Source organism: Tenebrio molitor, chromosome 9 (assembly GCF_963966145.1).
Source record: "Tenebrio molitor chromosome 9, icTenMoli1.1, whole genome shotgun sequence".
NCBI classification, from domain to species: Eukaryota; Metazoa; Arthropoda; class Insecta; order Coleoptera; family Tenebrionidae; genus Tenebrio; species Tenebrio molitor.
Window position 1 is genome coordinate 16,017,632 of NC_091054.1, and position 24,350 is coordinate 16,041,981.

The following is a 24,350-nucleotide window of genomic DNA, read 5'->3' on the forward strand; positions in this document are numbered from 1 at the left end:
TAATTATTAAGCCAGTTCAAGTATCAAACTTTAATTTTTGACGAAATAGTTACAACAAGTCTTAAATTAGAACAAACTAGTATTGTTTCCTAGAGAAGATCGTGGGGACCCACGGCCTTGGCTTCGCCTCTTGTTCCTTCTTGGCAGCGCCTTGCGCCTCCAGCAGCTCCATCAACTTCTTGTGCTTTTCTCGAAACGCATCGATGGGATCGTCGTACTTGCTGTAATAGCGCAACACTTCCCTGACGTCGTCGATGTTGTTGTCCACGATGGTTTTCAAGAAAATTGACAGATCGACTAGAGATAGGTCCTCGTCCGTGCCCTCCCACCGTTTGATTTTCAGGAGATTTTCCGGGTGGAATTGTACGTTGCTGGCGTTCCAGTCGACCACGATTACTTTGCTCAAGTCTCGGTTGAGCTTGTCGAGACTCTTGACGTGGTGCCCCCCGGTGAAATGCGTCGCGTCTCGTACTAACTTGTAGGCGATTATGTTCTTGGGGTCCATCGCTTCGATCAGGGGGAACACGGTCATCCCTTGCTCGGCAGTGTAGATCACGATTTCGAAGTGTCCGTGCAAGGAGTCGAGAAAGTATTCCAGACCAGGCCTCTTCTTGAAGCGCCAGCCCGTGTTGTACGTCCAGTCGGGGTGCACCAAGACGTCAGTCAGCTCCAGGACTAGAGTGTACTTCGGTTGCAGGTACGGGTACTGGAGCGGGTCTGGCAGTAGTTTGTCTCGTGAGGGCTCTTTGATCAACCTTCTGTAATTGTCTAATTCCCTATACGTTCTAACAAAGTATTGTCGCCAGATGGTTAGATTGGAGAGGTCGTCCTCGATGACGTTGCCGTCTTTGTCCCTCTCGGGGGCCCCCAGCACGAAGACCAGATACGTCCCGAGACAGGTGAACGACATTCCGAAAAAGATCAACGTCAGTTTCATCGTTCGCCATGACGATTCTCTCTGTTTTTTCGCCTCTTCTTCTTCGGAAGTGCTTTTTTCGCCAGATTCTTTCGCAATGAGACTTCCGAGTGGGGACTGGACCGGTTTGTTTTTCGCATCTTGGCCGAGAAATCTGCTTTGGATGACAACTAACGGTATCTTAAACAACACTCGAGGGCCGTTCCGTGCCACGACGAGTGTAGAATTGTGTCTGAATAAATTACTCACGACTTGAAAAGTTCTAAAAGTAGATCTGTACATTTTGAGGTTAGGTGCGACCGTGCGGCACACTTCACAACTGTCAAATTTACCGAGTGCCCAAATAATTACGAATTTTGCTTAAACTAACTAAAAGTGATGTGTTTCGGTGTTACAACATGTCTGCAGAGTGTTTTCAAGTTTGATGGAATTTTATACTGAGTTTTTTGAAAATCGATACGGTGACTGTCAAGTTGGCAGCGCTCGTGTGAGTTTGAAAAACAGCGCGAAAGAGCCGACTGTTCGATTGGGTCAACGGGACCCCCTAATGTAGACCAGAGGGTAGTTTCGGGGGACTTGTTGTTATTACGGCGATCACTCACCTGTTTTAATCTAAAAGAGACATAATTCACCGTGAAGGGGTGCGAATATTCCTCGGTTGCATTCCACTCAGATATATGAAGCTAATATTTTTTTAAAAAACTCATAAAGCGACCGACGATCCCTTCAAATTTATCATAAACTTATTCCGACGAACATTCCAATAGCGCGCCCGCCAGAGGTGAGACGCAATATGTAAAATAATCCACCGGAAGACAGAGACGGACTGTAAAGAGGGTGCCGCAAGTGTGGAGCGAACAGAATAATTTACTGCCGGATGGTAGAACGGAGAATTGATAACAGATTCTCAAGAAATATAACAAAAAACCTGCACGGAATTTATTATCATCGGCCTCGCGATTCTTGCGTTTTTAACTCGAACAACCGCAACATCAATACTTGGGTTGTCACGCGTCTACCCCTTCGAGAGTCACGTCGTCACGTGACAGTTTGACGGCTTCCCCTCCAGTCACCATAACTGCCACATGTCTCGATTAACCAACCAATCGAATGTCGGCGTGAGAAGGTCACGTGTTTGGATTAACGAATCGGGTGTTTGTCTCAGGTCTAAGCGAGAAGGCGAGGGTTGAGGGTTTTGTGTTAATTTCGTGAATATTAATTTATCTCGAGAGTTATAAAATGTCGGGCGGAAGTGGGGCCATTATGTTGACAAATTATTGCCGGCGAAACAATCACGAACAGAAATCATTCATTGCGTCAACACTCGAGTGGGAAACAAGAGAGGGCCAGATGACAATGGACCGTGATTCGAAAGTCTTTACAATTTATTTTAATCACTTGGAAGTTTGTTTAAGTCAAGAATTAATTACTTATCCCGCGATTAATCAAATTTTTGAGCCGGCGGTGCATTTTTCCAAGGACAATCGTCGACGAGTCCTTGCAAAACAAGAGCCCGTCTGATTATGACAGAACAGCTATTAATTCTGGCACTAGTAGTAAGTTCGCTAGTGTCTAAAATTGTCTCTGAAGTTTCGCTGGAAATACGAGACAACTAGGCTTAAGTTTTAATTAATTTAGTTCAGAATTTATCTTCTGTTGCGAAATCCCCTGCAATTGTGTACAAGGTCTCGCGACGGCGAAATATTAATATTGTGTCGTCTTTTGGGGCACAGGTGAATGGGAGCGAGCGTCTACCTGCTGGGGTAATTTCGCACGGTTCAGTTGGTACGACGCCGGACGAATTATTACTAGACGGGGGAGTTTTTAATTCGCACTTCCAGCCCTGCCAATGTGAATATCTATGGCGGCACATTTCTGACAACAATGGGGATTACTCGCGAAAGTATCAAGCGGCCTGTATATTCCGGCGAAAAGTGAATATGGTTATTGATTCCGATAAAACTTGAGCAGGGATTGTAACAATGCGGATGGTGAATACGTATTACAAGAAAATGGGAGAGAAGGAAGGAAAAAATGGGATCGTCTCGTGTCGCATCTCGAATAAAATTATTTCACCCTAACGTTCTGCTTTAAACAATTTTTCCTCTCTTTCTGCCCTCGATGTGGCATTTCTACGTCGTTCCCTCGAACGCGACTGTACCAGGTGGTCTCTTTGAACCAACTTGAACACTTTCAGACAACAACTGATCAATTTTTACTTGGACGGAGATCGTGGTCGGAGGCAACGCGGAAATTTGGAAGTTTGAGCGAATCGGATGTGAAAAGCGGGAACAAGAGGGGTCTGAGGACTGCTCCTTGGGGAACGCCACTTAACAAGCTTAAAATCGAAACGATCCAGTTTTGTGAAACTTAAATATCTCCAGGAATAACAGAGATGTCGAAATAATAAGAAACATTTAGTATTAATGATGAACATTTTTCGTGTCATAATTTTTTTGTATTGTGCGTTATTTTCAAGTGATCCGAGTCGATTAAAAATGCAATACTCGTTAGGTGCTCTGGGTGACAGCAGTTACGTCTAAAAGTCTTCTAATTGACCCATCGAGTGCATTACAGCTGCGCCAATAAAACGTTTTACGGTGGGTAAAGTGTCTCAGGTGTCCATTTCCGGCGACCGGATGAAACAGTGTCCACTCTTTAATTCGGTCTGGATGTGCAACGATGTTGTTGCATTTAAGCCGGGTCTTAACGGCTAAACGGTCGGCTTTGTTTGGCGTCGTTTCGAGCTGATTATCTAGCTTCTGTTTTTGTTGGAATAATTCAGCGAAATTAGCATCTCCGGATCGTGAATTTACTGCTTTAGCATAAAGTGACCCTTAAAATCCGGCAGGACACTTAGTTCGTTGCCGGAGAACGCCTAATTTAATCTCGCAATGATTCTCCCGCTTTGTCCCCAAGAATTTACGATTCCAGTTGAAAAACAATCTTATGCAGGTGCTCGGAAAATTCTTGCAGATTCGCGCGTCCTTAATTTCCATAATGAAGCTGGCGGAAAAAATTCACGGTGAAAAATCGCTTCCTCGAACGCACCAGCGGCTAATCCGGGATAACAACTCGCCAGATCGGTGCCCCTTCAATTTGGAAAAATTTCAAAAGAGAAATTCTGAAGACTCTCTTGCCGGAAGAATCAAAGAGAATTTCTGAGAGTTTTCGTCAAAAATTTTGGAGGTGCGAATTGACCATTTCTTCGCCAGTTGAGTACCGCTGGAGGACCTTCGGAGCACCCGAAATGTTAAATAACACGCTTTGTTGCCTCTTCCCGCATAACCGAGTCAAGTTACCTCACGGTCCGTTGGCTCATTCGAAGTTGCTTATAAAAAGGGTTAGGTTCATAATTCCGTGGCTAACGTAAACAACCCTCGCCTCGTTAAATTTACTTTTGCAGTTTAGGAAATTATTAATGATGCGGAAAATAATTCGAATTTGAGAATTTTTTCCCGGCGCCTTCGCCATTTGCGACTTCCAAGATGGGAGGGGTGGCGGCTAACAAATGACGTGTTTAGGGGTGTGAAATTAGTTAACAGAATGATTTACAATCAAAATTACAATCACATCATTAATCCATCATATCATAAATTATGTCAAGTTGGCCACGGGAAACGAATGCGAATTGCCAGCACGCAAAACATGTTCTTGTGACAACATAATAGGGTTGGAAGACGGTCGACTTAATGCTGGTTCTTGTGCAAGACATGTCGGACGTACCTAGTGAAAGTGAAGTTTTTGGAATGACTGATTGTTAATTATATGAGAGTTGGCATTCTGTTGTGCAGAAAAAAAATCTTTCTTTATGAATGTGATCTTCCATTTTGTAATAATCTCAACGACACTTTGAATTCTCTCTTTTCTTTCCAAGAACTAAGTTTTAATGAAGTTAGGGACATAATAGTAAATTTCAAGAATTGTTCTAGTCGTGATAAGGTATTATTATTTATTCTTTCTCTACAAGTGTCTCGCTTTTCAAGTATTCAGACACAATTCTACACTCGTCGTGGCACGGAACGGCCCTCGAGTGTTGTTTAAGATACCGTTAGTTGTCATCCAAAGCAGATTTCTCGGCCAAGATGCGAAAAACAAACCGGTCCAGTCCCCTCTCGGAAGTCTCATTGCGAAAGAATCAGGCGAAAAAAGCACTTCCGAAGAAGAAGAGGCGAAAAAACAGAGAGAATCGTCATGGCGAACGATGAAACTGACGTTGATCTTTTTCGGAATGTCGTTCACCTGTCTCGGGACGTATCTGGTCTTCGTGCTGGGGGCCCCCGAGAGGGACAAAGACGGCAACGTCATCGAGGACGACCTCTCCAATCTAGCCATCTGGCGACAATACTTTGTTAGAACGTATAGGGAATTAGACAATTACAGAAGGTTGATTAAAGAGCCCTCACGAGACAAACTACTGCCAGACCTGCTCCAGTACCCGTACCTGCAACCGAAGTACACTTTAGTCCTGGAGCTGACCGACGTCTTGGTGCACCCCAACTGGACGTACAACACCGGCTGGCGCTTCAAGAAGAGGTCCGGTCTGGAATACTTCCTGGACTCCTTGCACGTACACTTCGAAATCGTGATCTACACTGCCGAGCAAGGAATATCCGTGTTCCCCCTGATCGAAGTGATGGACCCCAAGAACATAATCGCCTACAATCGACGACGTCAGGGAAGTGTTGCTCTATTACAGCAAGTACGACGATCCCATCGAGGCGTTTCGAGAAAAGCACAAGAAATTGATGGAGCTGCTGGAGGCGCAAGGCGCCGCCAAGAAGGAAGAAGAGGCGAAACCAAGGCCGCGGGTCTCCACGATCTTCTCTAGGAAACAATACTAGTTTGTTCTAATTTAAGACTTGTTGTACCTAACTATTTCGTGAAAAATTAAAGTTTGATACTTGAACTGGCCTAATAATTACTGTAGCATCTGAGCTGCACTGACATTGTCAACGGTAAATTCGTAATCCCATCTAAATTCTTCTAACTCTTTTATTGCCGAAGTAAGCTGCATCTACATTGTGGAGGTTTGCCGAATAAGCTGCGACACCAGAAGCTTCCTTCGTCGACCACTGGCGCACTTCAGAAGCTTCCGTCATCGCTTCGCATTAGCACAATATTGTGTCAGGACCAGGCCTACAACCAACAGAACCCGAGGAGGAGAAAAAGCAAACTCTCTTCTCCTTTCGACACCGTACAGATAATGTATGTGTAACAATGTAAGGATGACGTATTGGTTAAATAGTATATAACGGTATTAGGCTGATATGGGTTATATAACAGATGAGGCTGAGATATTGTAAAATCGAGGCGGAGCCGAGATTTTATAATCAACAGAGTCTGTTATATCCATATCGGCCATATGTTGTTTTATAGTTTTCTTTATACCAATAATACTCACAGACAATTAAACTATAGTAAGACGTCGCATTGCTACCCAATTTTTGGAAACACGATTCCAGCGCGGCGCGAGCAGTTGGCCGAACTAATTTTATAAAGCATGCTTGATGGAGTTGTTTAAATTAATAATTTTGTCCTGATTTCAAATATAAAATGTCTTTAAAATGCACAACGTTTTATTAATTATAAGAAAAATTAACAATAAATGAATTAAATTAAAAACTAGAACCAAAATTAAAATTAAATATTCAGAAAATCCCCATTTGCTTCGTAAGTAACATGTCTTTGACGATTTTTTTTTTAATTTTCTTCTTACGTCCTGCAGTTTTTTTTTTTTATTAATGATCAAATTGATTGATGCATCCAACAATTTTGTTTTAATTTCCAGAAAATGGCTTTTACATATAAACCATGAAAATTAATTTTTCGTTCTAAGGCGATACGTAATTTCTTTCCAATACTTCTTTTATTCAAAAATACACTTAGATCGTAAATTTTGGCAACACAACACACAACTCTTCTGTTATACATATATACATAGTGGGTCGATAAAAACGGTACCAATTTTGTACGCTCATATTTTCCTGAGTTATTATCTGTTTTTAATGAGTAATATACCAGTGAAAACCTCAATATTTATAGAAAATATTGTTGTTGTCCAAAACTCAAAAATTGTGCGTTACAACATGAAGACATGCAAAAATTCTCTCAATTATAAGTTTTACAGATGTGGTTCAATATGCTCCCCATTTTTATTAGCTACCATTTGCAATCGTCTTCACTAGTGATAGATGGAGCAACATCAACATCGCACCGAGCGGCACAAACAATCATATACCTTGAGCTGAAGGCTCCTGAAAGGAATGCTGGAATCAGCTACCTCAGAGACAAATATGTAGCTTCTGCAATTGGGGACGGACAAAGACGATTACAAATGATAGCTAATAAAAATGGAGGGCATATTGAACCATATCTGGAAACTCATAATTGAGATAAGTAATCTTCAAAACCAGAATTTTTGCATGTCTTCATGTTATGACGCACAACTTTTGAGTTAGGACTATCTCTGCACAGCAAGAGGCCTTCATCTTTTCTATAAATGTTGGGTTTTTCATTGGTATATTAATCATTTAAAAAACTTAATAACTCAGGAAGATATGAACGAACAAAATTTGTACCGTTTTTTTCGGCCCACTGTGTATTTTAGTTTCAATTTTAACTAGTCATGCTCCTTAAAAGAATAGGTACCGGGGGCACACACTATTGTTTGGTTTCTTTTTGTCTTGAATTGAAACTGAAAGTATAACTTTATTAAGAAGTTTCATCACTTAAGTTTTTACCTTTATAAATTACGTAGCAGATTCACAAATTGCCCAAAAAGTAGAAAATGTTATTTTTTTCCTTTCTTTATTGTTTTCTTATTGACAATTTCTCAATACTGAAAAAGTTGGCTATTGTAATTACTTTCATTTAATAAATGGCACTAATTCCTACCTTTTTATTCACAGAAAGTCTTATATCTTTAATAAGTACATTTTTATTTTTTTCAGAAAAGTGTCACATTTGACAAATATTTTTTGACTGTTTTAAATACAACGGTAATAATCGAAATTTTACGAATAAATACGACGGAGTGTTTTGGCCAAATGCGTGCGGAGCAGCACCGTCGAAGCTATTCCAACATTATTATATGGGATTGAAGTGTCTTACTATAGTTTAATTGTCTGTGATAATACTTAACATTTATTTGTAAGACTGACATTACTCTTTACTTCAAAAATTAAATTTAGTTGTCATTTGTGCCGTAACCGTAGCAACGGCAGCAAAAATAACAGCCTCGGTCTGATAATTTTGAATAACGGCCTATACTTTTGAATAACGGCCTAGACTGTTATAGGTGTCATATCAATCAAGCATCGAGTACTGATAAATCCTAATAACAGTATGGTATAAAGAAAATGGTATTTATTATTGTTTTAAATAAAAGTAGTTGTTATTATTATTTATTCTTTCTCTACAAGTGACCAGTACTGGTGACATTTGTGTTTCCACCGACACGTCGCCAGGTTTCCCACGTCGAAATATTTGTTGCAGATTGTACACCCATGGCCAACTTCATCTAGCTTCCGCTGCGCTCCATACGGCCGTCCCAATACGCCAATTTTCATTGTTGAAATTGATTCTACTAACCTCAAAAAATCGTTTGGTAACTAGCCCCAACTAGCGGAGAAAAATGTTAATAACAATGATTGACGTTTCCTTCAAAAGTGTCATGAAGTATCAAAAAGATATGAAAATCAAACGAAAATATGTAATAGTCTTGTAAAACTGGAAAATATATAACTATATTTAATACATCATTTACATAAAACAATGGAAAAGGAACAAAAGTCGAAAGTAACGTAATTTTAAAAAGCATAAAGGAGTGATAACTAAAGAACATACCTAAATGGGTGGATAGGTAGGTAGGTATGTAGGTACCTCTTTGGTAGATACGTAGTATTATAATTTTAAAACCTTTCCATTTATGGGTTTATTAGCAATTGATTTTCTTTTTATGGAATCAGTTTTTTGTGAACAACTATTATTTAAAAGTGGTTTCATCAATAATTCTATAATATACAGTGCATTTTTTTTAACTGTTGCCATAGGGAATTGCATGGTAAAACTTATACCCCCTGTTAACTTTTGTTCTGATGAAAATATTCAAACCAATTTTGGAACAAGGTTTGAAGATTTTTTAAACTATCGGACAGAATACAATTCAATATCCTAAACTGTCGAAAAAGTTGTGAAAAAAATATTTTCTAGCGCGCCGGAATGATAGTACGTCGAGCGGCCGCCAGAATAGCGTCCCTGTCCGCTCAACCAGCCAGCACCTGACCATCTCCAATTTTGACTTTTGTTACTTTCATTTAAGAAATAAATAGCGAGATCTCCTCGAGGCTATGATTAAAATAATTAACAAAATAAACTATAAAATCTAATTTTTGTTCCCATATCCCCTACTACGTTTTTTGTCAAATTATTTACGTTCATTAATTTCAATTTTGAAGAGTAAAATTACTAAAATAAAACTGCTTGTCGTTATTCAAACAATATGCATTACGTAGTCTTATTAATGATCTATTACAAAAATAAAAATTAGCACCAAACCTGCAGTGGATAATAAGTTAACAGAGGATATTATTTTTACCATGCAATTATGTAATTACCTATGGCAACAGGAAAAAAACGCATAAGAGGTCAACCAGAAACTGTGGAGAAATTAAGGGCAAGAATAACTGAAGCTTGTAATTCCATTACAGTGCGACATTTACAAAACACGCGAAGAAATTTTCAAGATCGCTTCGGACATTGTCCAGCAGTCGAAGGAAAACAGTGAACAATTCCTTTGACAATTTCTGTTAATTTGTCTGTTTTTTTTAACAAATAAATGTTTAGATGATCTGCCATCCAAAAGCTAATTTAATCATAGCCTCGAGGAGATCTCGCTATTTTTTAAATGAAAGTGACAAAAGTCAAAAGTGGAGGTGGTCAGGTGCTGGTTGAGCCGACAGTGACGCTATTCTGGCGGCCGCTCGACGTACTACCATTCCGGCGCGCTAGAAAATATTTTTTTTCCAACGTCAAGTCTGAAAATGACATTTCCATCACTCAATTTAGAGATGAAAGTAGGCGTTTGCATCACATGTGAGGAAAGTAAATCACTTCCCTCACTAGTGGGGAAAGTAAAAAAAAAATTTGATCCCCATTTAGGTACTCTTTAAAATAACGTTCATACATACATATACATTTGTAAGAATTCTTTATTAACAATTAGCACATACAAAGATACTTAACTTTTTTATCAGTATGTATTATAGAAATTAAATGTACAATTTTTTACACGAATTAAAACTCCAAATGTTCCTGATTTTTTTTTTTCTAAATAACGTGTCGGTACCGAGCTTGACGTTGACGCCAAACTAGCACTTCTTATTTATTACTTGTCTCCATCTCAGTAACGGATTGTATTCCTTTCCGTAGCGTGCTCGAGATTTTATAGGTAATAATTCCAAAGATACCTAGTTCGCTGCTTCTTTAATTTCTGTATTTGGTAAATTTACAACACTATCTTCTACTTCCATCACTATTTGTTTAGTAAATTCTGATTAATTTTCACGTTTTGGTAAAAACACGACTTGACATTCATTAATTAAATTTTATTGTTTACTGTGAGCATGGAAACGTGATTTTCAAATTTTACTTCTATGTTGATTTGTATAAAATAATAAATTGATAATACCTATGCAAGATAAACCGAAAGCTCTTGACGTTGGAAAAAATAGTATGTTATATACGTGAGGAAAGGTCCATTGCTAAACTTGAATGATTAGATCAACTCGCTATCGCTCGTGATCCAATTGTCATTCTCGTTTAGCAATGCATCCCTTTCCTCACTTATATAACAATATACTATTTCACAACTTTTTCGACAGTTTAGGATATTGAATTGTTATCTATCCGATAGTTTAAAAAATCTTCAAACTTTGTTCCAAAAATGGTTTGAATATTTTCATCAGAACAAAAGTTAACAGGGGGTATAAGTTTTACCATGCAATTCCCTATGGCAACAGTTAAAAAAAAATGCACTGTATAGTGTTTTTTAATCAAAGAACCGCGACCTGTTGATTTAGGTTGACAATAATAAAATTGTACTAAATCTAGGGACGACTGCCATTTTTAATGACCATCAAAGTACACAAACTCGCATTTAAAATTTGAATGTCTTTTTAAACTCTCAAATTAGTGGTTATTAACTTTATTAACGTGCTGCGCTACTAATATCTCTACATAACCTCAAATTTTATATGATGAGATTTTTCACCGTAGGCAAGGCGGTCTCTATTTTAAAATAGAGACCGTGTACAATGTTGCCAGCTCTATTTTCGGTGTAAATTGCGGTGTTGGTGGTTCTTTCATTAAAAAACAGACTACCTATACCAGTTCAGTTACCAGTGTTTAATGTTACAAAACGAGAAGTGGGTATTTGTCTATTGGCAGCCCTGTTTGTTTCTCATTTTCTGCTGGTAAATGTCATTTTCTATCATATTCTCTTGATAGATTCTTCTTTTTGAGTTATTTCATGTTTCACTCTCACTTTACCAGTTCCTTCTCTCCTTCGTATTTTACATATTCGCTTCCAATCGCTCCGCTAACTCTTTCATTTTTGCATCTTCGTTGTATTATTTTTCCAACAGACGATCTGATCATGAAGCAGCACGTGCAGCCGTCTGGCAAGACTTGTCCACAAGCCAACTGTTAAATTGGTCTCACGTTGAGGTGAGGTTTCACACTGAAGACATCTGTTTCGTGAGGCGCCAAGAAACCGAGTTCGTTCGTTATTTGAACTTTTTACCGCCCGAATCTAGCAAAATCAGCGAAAGCAAAATTGAAAATGCAGAAAACCTACACAGTTACGGACGTCAGAAGGACTGCTATAGTTACATTTTCCTGGAAGAGTACATGAAAGTGTACATGAAGGCTTTAAAATCAACATTCAAACAGATGTTTAGTTGTTTTGGGAGATTTTTTTAATGGTTATATTTTCCAGTTGAGCTCTTCCAAGTTTGAGGAGATTCAGGCAATCCTCTCTCAGTTCCTGGAAGACCGACACGGTTGTGTTGTTCAGACTGTCACCAGTACCGTTCTCCAGGAACAAAAAAAATGGCGAGGAAGGACGACACGGAGGGAAATGATGAGCGAATGGCTTTCTGCGAGATCCTAAATCCAAAATCAAATTGGTGCTGTTCTACTTCAGAGCTGAACAGAAAGACACATCAACACTTGGCTTTGCATACACTGACAAGATAAAAATCTGTAATAGACCAAACGTTATTTTACCGGACATATCGTACAAGTGCACGTACTGCAAGTTGGACTACAAGGGTCGTAATTCCAGAGAGATGCTGTTGGCTCACCTGAAGATCAACCACAAGATGGAGCAACACGTACGGTGTACCCATAGACAACACAGTAAACCTATAGAACGCAAACTCCTATGCATTTTATCGGTTTTTTTGGAAACGCACCCACCACAAGCCGTCAGGGGACGCTGCCGTTTTATAAAAATAAAAATCGCGGAGACTTATGCCAAAATTAAAAAAATATATATATATTTTGACATATTAAGTCATAAATAATAAATCTACTGTTACGAGAATTTGCAGAGTGCAAAGGTATTTAAACCATGTGGAACTCGCCATAGATTTTCAAATCCAATTAAATATCCTGGGCATTTTATGGAATGGATTAAAAACACGGGTAACAAGCAGTTATCAACTTTGTAGCCTATTAAAGTGTAGGTATAACAGCTACACTGTGTGTGGACTTCATTTTACCAGCAAATACTTCGGCACGAACAATAGATTGCTGAATGTGGCCGTACCCTCGACTCAATACAACTTCCCTCCTTTTCCAGTCCAGACTTACTTCCAGTAATAGTAAAAAAATATTAATAATCCTATTTTAACTGAAAACAATTTTTTATAGAATTTTCATCCGATCTAATGATCTACGATATTTCTACTGAAGGAGCTATAAGTAAATTGTGTAAATCCTGTTTTATGTAGTAATGAAGATATAAATTCTTGTGAAAGTTTCAAAAAGAAAATAAGAAAAGCTGAGCATAATCAAAATTATAAAAAGCCAGAATGTTAATCCAAAATTCGGACTGCAACTACGGGCTGCAATGTACCAAAAACGTTACATGCAAAATTCGATGTCAAAATAAAGAGCAAAATTTTGAAGGTGAGGAAGCCATAAATCTCTGTTTGTCGCAATTGAGGAAAAGAAACACCAAATCAAAATTTATAAAAATGCAATGGCAATGTATCGAAAACAATTGAAAATAAAAATTTCACAATAAATGTAGTCTTGATTTTATAAATAAATTATTTTGAAAATTAAAATAAATAAAAAAGCCAGGATATCCAGCTGGCTGTGTCTTATTTTGCACCTACCACAAGCCAGTAGATGGCGTCGGGACACAAAAAACTATGGGAGTTTGCGTTCTATAGGTTTACTGTGTTGTCTATGGGTGTACCCATAGTACACAGTAAACCTATAGAACGCAAACTCCCATAGTTTTTTGTGTCCCGACGCCATCTACTGGCTTGTGGTAGGTGCAAAATAAGACACAGCCAGCTGTATATCCTGGTTTTTTTATTTATTTTAATTTTCAAATAATTTATTTATGAAATTAAAAGACTACATTTATTTTGAAGTTTTTATTTTCAATTTTTTTCGATACATTTCCATTGCATTTTTATAAATTTTGGTTTGGTATTTCTTTTCCTCAATTGCGACAAACAGAGATTTATGGCTTCCTCACCTTCAAAATTTTGCTCTTTATTTTGACAGCGAATTTTGCAAGTAACGTTTTCGGTACATTGCAGCCCGAATTTTGGATTAACATTCTGCCTTTTTATAATTTTAAATATGCTCAGCTTTTCTGATTTTCTTTTTGAAACTTCCACAAGAATTTATATCTTCATTACTACATAAAACAGGATTTACACAATTTACTTATAGCGTCTTCATTAGAAATATCGTAGATCAGTAGATCGGATGAAAATTCTATAAAAAATAGTTTTCAGTTAAAATATAATTATCAATATTTTTTTACTATTACTGGAAGTAAGTCTGGACTGGAAAAGGAGGGAAGTTGTATCGAGGGTATCTACGGCCATATTCGTTCGTGCCGATGCCGAAGTCTTTGCTGGTAAAATGAAGTCCACACACAGTGTAGCTGTTATACCAACACTTTCATAGGCTCCAAAGTTGATAACTGCTTGTTACCCGTCTTTTAATCCATTCCATAAAATGCCCAGGATATTTAATTGGATTTGGAAATCTATGACGAGTTCCACATGGTTTATAATTCCTTTGCAGGGTGCAAAGTCGCACAATAGTAAATTTATTACTTATGACTTGATATGTCAAAATATAATTTTTTAAATTTTGGCATAAGTTTCCGCGATTTTTATTTTTATAAAACGGCAGCGTCCCCTGACGGCTTGTGGTGGGTGCGTTTCCAAAAAAATGGGGAAAATGCATAGGAGTTTGCGTTCTATAGGTTTACTGTGTTGTCTATGGGTGTACCATGGCCAACTTCATCTAGCTTCCGCTGCGCTCCATACGGCCGTCCCAATAAGGGTCTAAAGTTGATTCAGCTAACCTAAAAAAATCGTTTGGTAACTAGCCCCATCTGTTGCAAAATTTTTAACATAAATCTTTATGGGTTGATGGGGAAACCGTGTTTTTTTGTCAGTTTGGCGGAAAAATGTGAACCGGACTTAATACTACCCTTTCGACTGTTAGAGAAAATTCGAAATTTAAGTAAACCAATTATTATTTTTAATTGCAGTAACACCAAATATGCAGCTTCTGTTGCTTTCATAGCAGGGTATATTGTAAAAAAATTAAATGAAATATTTCACTGCGACAGTTGTCTCTTTCCTATATTGTCTTTTTCAACCCCTGGTCCTCTTTTACGTTCAATTAATCTTCAAAATCGTGGCGGTTTGACTTATCCAAATTATCAGTTTGTAAGTTTTTTTAAAGAATTGGCAGATATTGCCATCACAGAAATTTTATCATATTTGGCCCAAGAAAATATTTGCAAACAACTCGTAACAATTTTACTTCCACATTTAATTCGTAATTCCCTCTTTATCTGTAACACACATAAAGACAAAATTTGTAGTTATACAGTGCATTTTTTTTAACTGTTGCCATAGGGAATTGCATGGTAAAACTTATACCCCCTGTTAACTTTTGTTCTGATGAAAATATTCAAACCATTTTTGGAACAAAGTTGGAAGATTTTTTAAACTACAATTCAATATCCTAAACTGTCGAAAAAGTTGTAAAAAAAATATTTCTAGCGCGCCGGAATAATAGTACGTCGAGCGGCCGCCAGAATAGCGTCCCTGTCGGCTCAACCAGTATAGTCTTTCTAACTCAGATTGAGCCAGCAATAAAAATCAACTGCGTACCCTCATTACCGCAAGTGCCACCTCCTCTTAGCTTTACAATGCAGATGAATTTATGGTTTAAATGACAGATGTTTTTCTTGCTCTTTCTCGATGGTTTCCAGGTACACTGGGCCCAACAGGCCAGGCTTCTTTTCGGTATAAATCCATCTTTATTTCAAAGTTAAGAGGATGATGGCACTTGCGGTAATGAGGGTACGCAGTTTATTTTTATTGCTGGCTCAACGTGAGTTAGAAGGACTATACCTGACTATCGCCACTTTTGACTTTTGTCACTTTCATTTAAAAAATAGCGAGGTCTCCTGGAGGCTATGATTAAATTAGCTTTTGGAAGGCAGAACATGTTAATATTTATGTATTAAAAAAAACAAACCGTTTACCCACAAATAACTCAACAAATTAACAGAATAACAGAAATTATTAAAGGAAATGTTCAAAGTGTTTTCCTTCGACTGCTAGACAATCTCCCAAGCGATCATGAAAATCTCTTCGCGTGTTATTCTTGCCCTTAATTCCTCCACAGTTTCTGGTTGACCTCTTAGGCGTTTTTTTTAACTGTTGCAGTAGGGAATTTGACAAAAAACGTAGTAGGGGATATGGGAACAAAAATTAGGTTTTATATTTTAATTTATTATTTATTTTAATCATAGCCTCGAGGAGATCTCGCTATTTATTTTTTAAATGAAAGTGACAAAAGTCAAAAGTGGAGATGGTCAGGTCTCAGGTGCTAGTTGAGCCGACAGGGACGCTATTCTGGCGGCCGCTCGACGTACTATTATTCCGGCGCCCTAGAAATATTTTTTCACAACTTTTTCGACAGTTTAGGATATTGAATTGTAATCTATCCGATGGTTTAAAAAATCTTCCAACTTTGTTCCAAAAATGGTTTGAATATTTTCATCAGAACAAAAGTTAACAGGGGGTACAAGTTTTACCATGCAATTCCCTATGGCAACAGTTAAAAAAATGCACTGTATACAATTTTGTTGTAAATATGCTTAAGTCAGGCGCAGAAAGAACAAGCGCGTGGCGTGAGAGAAAACGTACGAGTGAAGTGACAGTTCAGAATGTGAAAAAAAAACGGTGTAAATAATAAAGACAATGAACCAGCAACTAGCACCTCGGCTCAGCCACCTCCTCTTGCCTATCAGTGATAATTTACAATATTCTGATTTTCCTGTAATACAAAAGTTTCACTTCTATCGTGCGTCTGTACGACACACTCTCTTTTTTCATGTACTTTATTTTTCAAATTACTATAAATGCATCTGTGCTTTTACAATGGACGAGACGCCACTGGGTAACATCCCCATCAACCACTCCTGTTTAGCAACCTTTTATGGTTCTCCACGATTTGTCGGGTGGCATCACTTTTTCAAACTGGCCTTCCTTCCTCTTATTTTAATCTCCTTATGGTGAACATGTTTGCTAATCTAACTGTGTTTACAGCCGCTCGGGAGAGTTCTGTGGTTGTTATGGAAAACCAGGTTCTTAAGTTTCTTCAGGCATGAAATTCTTCTTCTTCGGATGCTTTCCTTTTCTTTTACTTTTCCTTACAATATGTACTGCAGGAGATTGTATCTGTTTACTAATCAAAAAAGAAATGTCTGGATAAACTAGCTACACGCAAGCATGTTGTCGGATACGGCAAGCACATTAATTTTGAGGCTTTCAATATATGTATAGTTATTTTATTTATTAGGAAACATAATGAATATTGAATTTCCAGTATTATATTTAATTTGCTGGTGTTGCAATTGTGGCGCACGTGCTCCTGTACCCCCTGCCACCAGTCCGCCTCTGCTTTCAAATTTAATGACGCTCTAGGTATCGAGTTTCACAGAATATAATGGTATAGATTTGATTTTAACTATGGGGAGTTTAAATTTCATAATGTGTTAGCGAAGACTATTCGAGACCTATTCCTAGAAATTAAAATAGATGTTAAAAATAGTTCCTAATAAATAAATTGTTGCTATTATGTTGTTATTATTATCACAAACCGTTACTTGGACCACTACACTTACTGCAATCCACCGCATTGGCCGATTGGGACTTGTTCCTTTTTCTAATTAATTTTTTGCCCCGACGCGGCTCCAGTCAAATGCAGAACTCCGCCGTCGTGGATGTAGCAAACAGAGAAAAAGAAGTCGTCGGCTTGGCGAACAAAGCGTCCTCTCCGTACGAGCAAAGTAACAAATCTACTTTACTCGTGCGAAGGTGTTGTCGAAGTTAAGGTCGCAGGATTAGCCTTAACAAGGAGTACGTGATCCCGGGCCGCGTTAACCTGGATCCGCCGACCTGGAAAGCAGCTTTCAACCTTTCGATAAATTTGCATACAGGGGCGGCTCGTCATATTATCAATTAAATCGCCCCCGGTGCCGACGCGATAAATTCTTGATGTGGAAGCGGTTAATTGTGAAACGAGATAATGGAATAGAAGTGTGGCAGCCTCACGTTGTCCTCCTGAATTATTCCTTTGCTCATTTTATTATTCACGCACGGACGTAACCCATCCACGCATCTGCCTTCCACAATAATAATAATGATAAAGAAAGAAACAAGAAGACTAGTCAGTAATACAAAACGCAACGCACCACAAAATTTACTTTTCCACTTTTCTCATATCTCCACAACTTCCATACGTTACGTTACGTTTCTCCTCCTGGTGATTTTTCAAAAATGTTTCTGTTGGTGGCCCAGTCGCCGCCCCCGTTTCATATTTTAATGGATAAATTTATAACTTTATTGCTGCGATAGTTACGGCGCCGTTAAACTTGCCGATGAATTTCAACGTGGCTCATAAAACTTGCATTACAGTCTACGTTGCGGCCAGACGGGTTATGGCGTCGTTACGTTGTGCATTGCTTTATGTTGTGATCTCTATCGGTAACGGTCGGTTGGGTGTTATTGAACCGTTCGATGATTAAATATGCAGATCCAGGCGACGTCCCAGGGCACTACACCGTCTTGTTCGCTCCCTTTATCCCAACTCCCCACTTAGATCCCGCCAGCTACTGGTGTTTTCGGAGATGACGCAAGAAAGAAATCCCGCGCGTTCAAAATACTACTTTTCGTACAAGTGGGAAATTTACACACGCAAACGCAGCGAGTGCAAAAATTGCCTGTGCCTATGATCAGGCAAACAAAACATTGATTAACATTTTTTTTTCTAATGGTGGTGCTAAAATGAATTTTTGTTAATGAGTAACACAAAGCACTGGCTTTTTGTGCTCTGTCTCCAATTTCATTGAAGAAGAACTACTTCTGATTAATTAAATTAAATTCGGTATAACACTATAAAAATTAGCTTGTGCAACAACACCTCTTTGATTTCAGATTAAAGTAAGAAAACCTAGAAACAAGAATAAAATGGATAAGTGTAAGTTAACGCGTTTGTCTCTGTTTACCACTGCAGTGAATTTTTTCTTTGCTGCGAAGTGTTAAGTTGCGATCGAAGCGGGTCCAGCAAAGGCAATATTATTCGTTTCCCAATAACTAGCAAGAACTAACTGCTAAAATCCCACGGCTGTAGACTATTTGACTCGATACGAAGTTTGCAGCTTGGTGGGGCGACCAAAATCCCAACAACTAAACACTTAAGGCCGCTTGCAAAACTTTAATTTACTGGGATACCTGTTTGACTTTCGGGATCAGGAGTTAATTCGCAACGGGTCTAATCGCTCCGTTGGTGTTACTGACCCTTATCTGTGGCCACATCACTTACATCTCCGCAATTAAATTTCGCATTTCTTGTCAGTTGCTAAAGAATTGTTACATTTATTGGTTGGGAATTTTACTTTTTACTTTCATTTGTAAATAGAGTAATCCGGATGTTTTAAGTTGGATCTAAGCGGTTAATTTATCTGCTGAGGGCGCAGAGTGATCTAGATAATTATACAAAGTGGTTTTGTTTAGGGATCTTGTAATTAAATAATTTTCTGTTTTTATCTGGTAGAAGTTGGTGTCGTTGGGAGAAGAATTATTAATATAGGCATATAATAGTTATTTACACAATTAGTGGGATAAAAGCAATATTACAGGACTCGAGTGTGAAGATTGCAGATGACGAGGGCGTTAGCCCGAGTTCATCTGTAATCACACGAGTTTCCTGTAATATGCTTTAGCCCACGTGTTATGTACAAAATTTTATCTAAGACCGCCCCGAATTAAAAAAAAAGGTAAATCTTATTTATTTCCGCCAGTTTCATTACACCACTCAGTGGAATAATAACTTACTTATCCCACTGAGTGGGGTAATGAAGCTCACTTATCCCACTGAGTGGAGTAATGAAATGCGTCCGGTAATGAAGTTCCTTATTCCACTCAAATGAGTGGGATAAGTGTCATTTATCCCACGGGATTAGATAAAAATATTTTTTCGATCTGATTGACTGGAAAAGATTATTATTATCGATATGTTGGCAATAATACAGTTAGAAAAGTTTCAGATAAGAAATCTGGAACAACATATCGTTTAGCCTCGAGGGACGGAAGAGACCGAACACCCACAACAGTCCAGTTTATAAAAAAGGTTATTAAGGAAATCTAATCGTACTCTTAAAACAGATTTCTCTAAAAGATTACAAATCAGAAAAAGTAATTTTCTATGAATTGAACGAGAAACATTTTTTCTTAGCGTTACATAAAACTTGGTTAACAAAATGAGTTATTGAAAAGCACAAAGCTGTTATGAACACAAAATACGATATTGGATCTAATCAAATTGTCATAGAAATTTTGCTAGGAAAAATATTCTTGCACCTCCACCAATTTTGTAAAATATGTATGTATCTGCAATTTACGTAACTACTGTTAGGGATATAACTATGCAGTTCACTGCATTCGATTTAGCACAATTAATTTTATAAAACGCAGTGTATAGAATTGAACTAACTCGAGTCATAACAGCGATATCATTAGTTTTAATAAAATATTATCCCGGCGCCTCCACCATTTTTGAAAAATATATTATTTTGCTTCTACTAATAGCTACCATTAGAGACAAAACTGTGGCGTTTTGTACACTCGATAAGTCGTAATTAAGTTTGTAAAATGCTCTTTAGAAAATTGATTTAGACAAATTGTAACGGAGATATTATAAATTTAATAAAGTATCCGGGGACTATTTTTGCGAAATCGATATTTATAGTGTTATTATTATTGTTGGCAGTATTGTTGGAGTAATGTGATAGTTTGCATTTGATTTCTCACAGTTAACTCCATAAAGCATATTTCGATTTAATCCGGCATAAATATTAGGGAAGATATAATTATATTTAACACAAAATATCCAGGCACCAGTATTATTTTTACAAAAACGTCCATAATTGCTTTTAGGGACAAAATTATGCAGTTTGTTGCATTTACAATATAATTAAATTAAATCTATGAAATGCATTTTTAGACTTTCCCTAATAAAAACATCCCAGCATCTCCACCATTTTTACAAAATATATTTCCATTTTCTTGGTTGCTGTTAAAGATAACATTACGCATCTTTTAGCATTTAATGATGAGTAATAATTAACGCTATAAAATACTTGTTTTAGAATTGATCTACCTCAAAGTATAATGATTTATCTAAAAAATATCCCGGCGCCTCCACCATTATTCTAAAATTTATTTGAAACTAGACGACCCGACAGACGTTGTCTTGTCCAAATTTCAATACCAAATTTTTTTGTGAATTTGTGAAAAACTATTGGAAACGTGCAAACAAAGTAAAAATGAGGAATTTTACATGGGAGATGAATTCCATCGTCAGTATTCTACACTGCTGAAATGCTGGAAATGTGTGATGTGCCTAGACTTGGGAGTTGGAACCATGCGGTTTTGTCTATGAACTGTCAAAGAAATGTCATCTCTATTTTACCCACACAGTTGCCACATTAATTTTCGTACATAGTTGCCAGATTTTTCCACAATTATTTTGAATCACTCAATATTTACATTTCGATTTGGATTTTAAGATCGATGTTCAAGTAAACAATCCGATTGGTTTGATTCCCAATGTCACAATCAGAAGTCAAATAACATTTGTGCATGTAGGCAAATAAATTGGAATAGAAATAAAACAACTATGTACTATCCCGGACACGGAATCTTGGCCATAACTGACATTTAATTGACAAATATGTGTGAACTGGCCTTTATTGAATGTAACCCAACTTTTGACTCGATAATGCCATTTCCTTGCTTTTTTGATGTCACTTCAAAATGATTTTTAATAATTGTCATTTATTAATGACGCTAATGATTGGTTTACATCATTTTTTTAGAAATGTCAAAAAAATGTTTGCCAAGATTCCGTGTCCGGAATAGTACTACATTTGTTGGACAGATCGCGAAGCAACACAAAAGTAAAAGCAAATTTAATTTTATTTTAATTTACTGGATTGGGTTTTTCCAGGTTTTTCTTCAAATCTTCCAGATTTTTTTTTTCAATTGAAAACAAAAAAAAAGCATCAAGCAAATATGTAGCTCCTATTGTCAGTTATGATCGAGAGGACATACAAAAATTATAATTTTTGAAATTTGTCCAAATTTTCCGACTTTGCTTTGTAATTGTCCCAACTTTTTTTAACGAAAACTTATCCAAAACCCTAACAAACAAAACCAAAAAAGAATTAGGCATAGCCATCGTTCGAATCCTGTTTTATGGTTTTGTGTTCATACAAAAAAGCACTTTCAGTTTTCGCCGAATTATTTTAATTTAGTTTTTCCAGATTTTTCTCCAAATCTTCCAGATTTTTTTTCTACTGAAAAACGAACAAAAAAAAAAGAATTAATCAAATATGTCGTTCCTGTCGTCAGTTATGATCGAGAATGCATGCAAAAATGATGATTTTTGCAGTTTGCCCGAATTTTTCGACTTTCCTTTGTAATGGTCCCGATTTTTTTTCCCTGAAAGCTTTTTCACGACTATAACGAACAAAAAAAAAAAGAATTATGCATATCCATCACAAAAAAGCACTTTTAGTTTTTCCCGAATTTTCCAATTTTCCGGGCAACTTTTCCAGTTTTTTTTTACATAAAAACCTCATACGGATTATTACGAACATTAAAAAAAAAATTAGCCAAATCGTTCCAGCCGTTCCCACAGAAAAAAACACTTTCAATTTATCCCGAATTTTCCAATTATCCGGGCAACTTTTCCGATTTTTTTTTCTTTTTAAACCACCCCTGAAGTAAAGCGAACAAAATAAAAAAATAATTATTCAAATCGGTGGAGCAGTTTTTGAGTTTTAGCGAGACTAACGAACGGCGATTCATTTTTATATATATAGATTTTCTCAGGTATCGTTAGAGGCAGAACTATGCAGTTTTCTACGTTCGATTCCTTGTAATAAAATCTACAAACCACAGTTTTAAGAATTTATCTAGTCCAAACCATTGCAAACATATAGCATGTTTAGTAACAATATCGCGGCGCCGCCACCATTTCTGCAAAAACTTAACTTCTGTTACAGACATAACTATGCAGTTATTGCATTCGCTTTAGCACAATTCAGTTTATAAAACACAGTTTATAGAATTGAACTAACTCAAGTTTAACAACGATATTATTAGTTATAATAAAACATTATCCCAGCGCATCCACCATTTTTTTCAAAATAAATATTATTTTGCGCCTATTCTTAGCTATTATTAGAGGCAAAAGTGTGCAGTTCTGTACACTCGAAAAGTCGTAATTAAGTCTATAAAATGCACTTTAGAAAATTTATCTAGATAAGTTGTAACGGAGATATTATAAATTTTGAACAAAGTATCCGGGGGCTTTATTTTTGCAAAATCGATATTTATAGTTTTGTTATTATTGTTGGCAATAGAGTAATGTGAGAGTTTGCATTCGATTTCTATTTCGAATTAAAATGGCATAAATATTAGATATCATCATTTTTAACACAAAGTATCCAGGCGTCTATATTATTTTTACAAAAATGTCATTAACTGCTGTTAGAAGCAAAGTTATGCAGTTTGTTGCAATCGACAGAATACATCGATGAAATACAGTTTTTAGAATTTCCCTTATAAAAACATCCAAGCATCTCCTCCATTTTTACAAAATATACTTGCATTTTCTTGATTGCTATTAAAGTTAAGATTACGCATTTTCTTGCATTCAATGAGTAATAATAATTAACGCTATAAACCACTTCTTGTAGAATTAAAATTTTCTCAACTATCGTTAGAGGCAGAACTGTGCTGTTTTTTTACGTTCGATTCCTTGTAACAAAATCTACATCTACCATTTTAAGAATTTATCTAGTTCAAACCATTGCAAAAATATCGTTTGTTTAGTAACAATATCTCGGCGCCTTTATCATTTTTCCATCACAAATTCCTTGCATTCGATTTTCCCTCTGGAATCTATAAGACACCCCATTTTGTTTAAATGTAGCTCTAATAATACCACAGTTATCACACTTGTTCTTATTTTTTCGTAAAAAGGAAACAATTTGATGGTGAGGCTTGAATTCATCACGGATGAAATATCCCTCGGCCGCCTTAAAAGATTTTAAATAATAAAAGATGCTGACAAGTGTGGGGATGGAAATATATCAGCGGATCCAAGGGATTCTGAATTTTTTTACGATCCTATCGATCCATTTTTTTCTCCAAACATAAGACTCGAATGGTGGCCGACCATACCAACCAATTTCGTCCATACAGGGCGCTTTTATTAGCCGCTGTAACTTTTTACGAAAGCTGTAAAATATTTATTCGCGGCATTGTTGACGCCACGGATTTTAATTTTCCCGATTGGGGATGTCGCCTTGATTAGAGTGTTTTCTCGATTCGGATTTTCATTATGTGCGCTTTGTAAATAATCAGCTGGCTGTTGAGCGATTTTACGACTTATTTAAATTCAACAAAACAACTGCGAGCGTTGTCGATTTTATGTGAGCTGTTGTTGGCATTGTGCTCGTTAAGGGGATAATTCTCGAACTAAAACTTTCTGTTTTTGGCTCTGACGGCGTGTCTGGGAA

General features: G+C 37.1%; 2 protein-coding genes and 1 long non-coding RNA gene across 3 annotated transcripts; 1 reads left to right on the top strand and 2 right to left on the bottom strand.

Annotated features, from left to right (window-relative positions):
- Positions 1-15: 15 nt before the first annotated feature.
- Positions 16-1,383, bottom strand: LOC138139515 (mitochondrial import inner membrane translocase subunit TIM50-C-like). The gene has a single exon (XM_069059818.1). The coding sequence runs from the start codon at positions 1,196-1,198 to the stop codon at positions 77-79; it is 1,122 nt and encodes a 373-aa protein (XP_068915919.1). The 5' UTR covers positions 1,199-1,383; the 3' UTR covers positions 16-76.
- A 3,601-nt stretch (positions 1,384-4,984) lies between these two features.
- On the top strand, positions 4,985-5,784 carry LOC138138306 (mitochondrial import inner membrane translocase subunit TIM50-C-like). Its single transcript, XM_069058141.1, has one exon. The coding sequence runs from the start codon at positions 5,121-5,123 to the stop codon at positions 5,745-5,747; it is 627 nt and encodes a 208-aa protein (XP_068914242.1). The 5' UTR covers positions 4,985-5,120; the 3' UTR covers positions 5,748-5,784.
- An 822-nt stretch (positions 5,785-6,606) lies between these two features.
- Positions 6,607-8,044, bottom strand: LOC138139398 (uncharacterized). Its single transcript, XR_011162285.1, has 3 exons — positions 7,814-8,044; positions 7,660-7,757; positions 6,607-7,613 (listed from the first exon to the last, which is right to left on the bottom strand). It is a non-coding gene; the product is annotated as an uncharacterized lncRNA (long non-coding RNA).
- Between the last annotated feature and the right edge of the window lie 16,306 nt (positions 8,045-24,350).